We start from the raw sequence: 1,588 nt of genomic DNA on the forward strand, positions 1-1,588 counted from the left end.
GTCTTTGGCCCAGGGTGTTGTGTCTTCAATACATTCCTGTCATGCCAGCACTTAACCTGATGGGTCCTTCGGAGTCTGTGCAGAACAGGAGCTGGGCTTTTCCCCACAAGCCCTTGGGCATTTTATGGACCTTTAGGTTTTGATGACTTGTGATACATCCTTAACACTCACTTAACCTTAAGGTCTAGATATATCAGCAGTCAGTATGTTATTTGAAATGATGTTTAGCTTAAAGGTGGAGAGTAATTTCATTGGAACTGCCAAGCTGCTTGACTTGTAAAACTTCAAATATTGTCTGGTTCTCTTTTCTGCATATTCCCGCGTCTTACAGAAACGGAGAAGCTGAATAAGATGAGTACCCTCTTAGAAAGACTTCATGCAAAGTACAGCCAAAACAGACCTTGGACAGAAACCATGAAATTAGTCCGTCAAGTCATGGTGAGAACTGTTGGGATTTCAGCAGGGGGGTTTCTGTGCTTTCTTTAGTAATAACTTTGTTGTCGGTTCGCTAGATCTCTTTGCGGTGCTTTCCCTTTTGGTCAAGCCTTGCCTTTCTGGGGCAGTGAGGTTGAGGCGTGTCAGTTCTCACACCCCGCAGTGTGTGGGGAGGGGGTGATGTCCTTACCCTTTCTGCCTGGCATGCCTTTGCCTTCCCTAATCACAGCCTCTCCCTCTACAGCCTAATTGACATGGGACAGCTGTCAGCTCAGTGCTGGGAAAAGGCTCAAATGTGTGGTTTCGGCTGGTGCTGAGGAGCCACTTGCTCTTTCAGGATGTTGTGTTTTGCTACAGCAGTTCGCTCCCCGCTCGCTGATGCTCAGCCCGTGTTGGCTGAGTGAAACGTGGGTTTGAAGTATGGGTCTCTGGGTGGAGGGAGGGAGGAGCAGAAGGCAGGAGAGAGCTACATCAAGGGCTTCTGCTTATTTTGGGGTGTGAAAAGTTTGCCTGTCTCGTTATTTCTCTGTCGTCTCATAGTTTATACCTGTTAAAAAGATGCTAAAGTCTGTTCGTCCAGATGAGCGAGTTGCTTAAACAAAAATAACTCAGTTCCAGACCTGCCTTTGTTACCTGCTTCCAGAATGGATACTGTTCTCGTACAGGAATCAAAGTGAAGATGTAATCTTGGGATGAAATCTAATCTGCTTTTGATTACCTAAATAAACCTCACTTGACTGAACCGAGGTGGCAATAATTCCCTCTTACTGACTGTTACACAAACCAGACATTTTTCTTCTTTCTGACTTCAGGAAAAGCGAGTGGTGATGAACTCTGGGGGGCACCAGCATCTGGTGAGCTGCTTGGAGACCTTACAGAAGGCATTAAAAGGTTGGTACCTTCTGTGCATGCACCTTCACAAACTGCTCAGCAGTGATGTGCTGCCAACTGCATGGAGTTCAACAAGGCCAAGTGCAAAGTCCTGCACCTGGGTGAGGGCCGTCCCAGCACAAGGACAGGCTGGGTGGAGAATGGACTGGGAACAGCCCTGAGGAGAAGGACTTGGGGTGCTGGGGGATGGAAAGCTGGATATGAGCCGGCCGTGTGTGCTGGCAGCCCAGAAAGCTAACCGGATCCTGGGCTGTATCCAGAG

The 1,588-nt window shown here is 48.1% G+C and overlaps 1 protein-coding gene across 1 annotated transcript in view; it reads left to right on the top strand.

Annotated features, from left to right (window-relative positions):
- Positions 1 to 339: 339 nt before the first annotated feature.
- Positions 340 to 1,588, top strand: part of LOC104506412 (mediator of RNA polymerase II transcription subunit 1-like) — a 13,222-nt gene continuing 11,973 nt past the window's right edge. The window contains 2 exon segments of the mRNA XM_010147348.1: positions 340 to 438; positions 1,248 to 1,326. Coding sequence (XP_010145650.1) covers positions 352 to 438; positions 1,248 to 1,326 — 166 coding nt within the window. The 5' untranslated portion in view covers positions 340 to 351.

This window comes from Eurypyga helias, unplaced genomic scaffold (genome assembly GCF_000690775.1).
Source record: "Eurypyga helias isolate BGI_N326 unplaced genomic scaffold, ASM69077v1 scaffold26872, whole genome shotgun sequence".
NCBI classification, from domain to species: Eukaryota; Metazoa; Chordata; class Aves; order Eurypygiformes; family Eurypygidae; genus Eurypyga; species Eurypyga helias.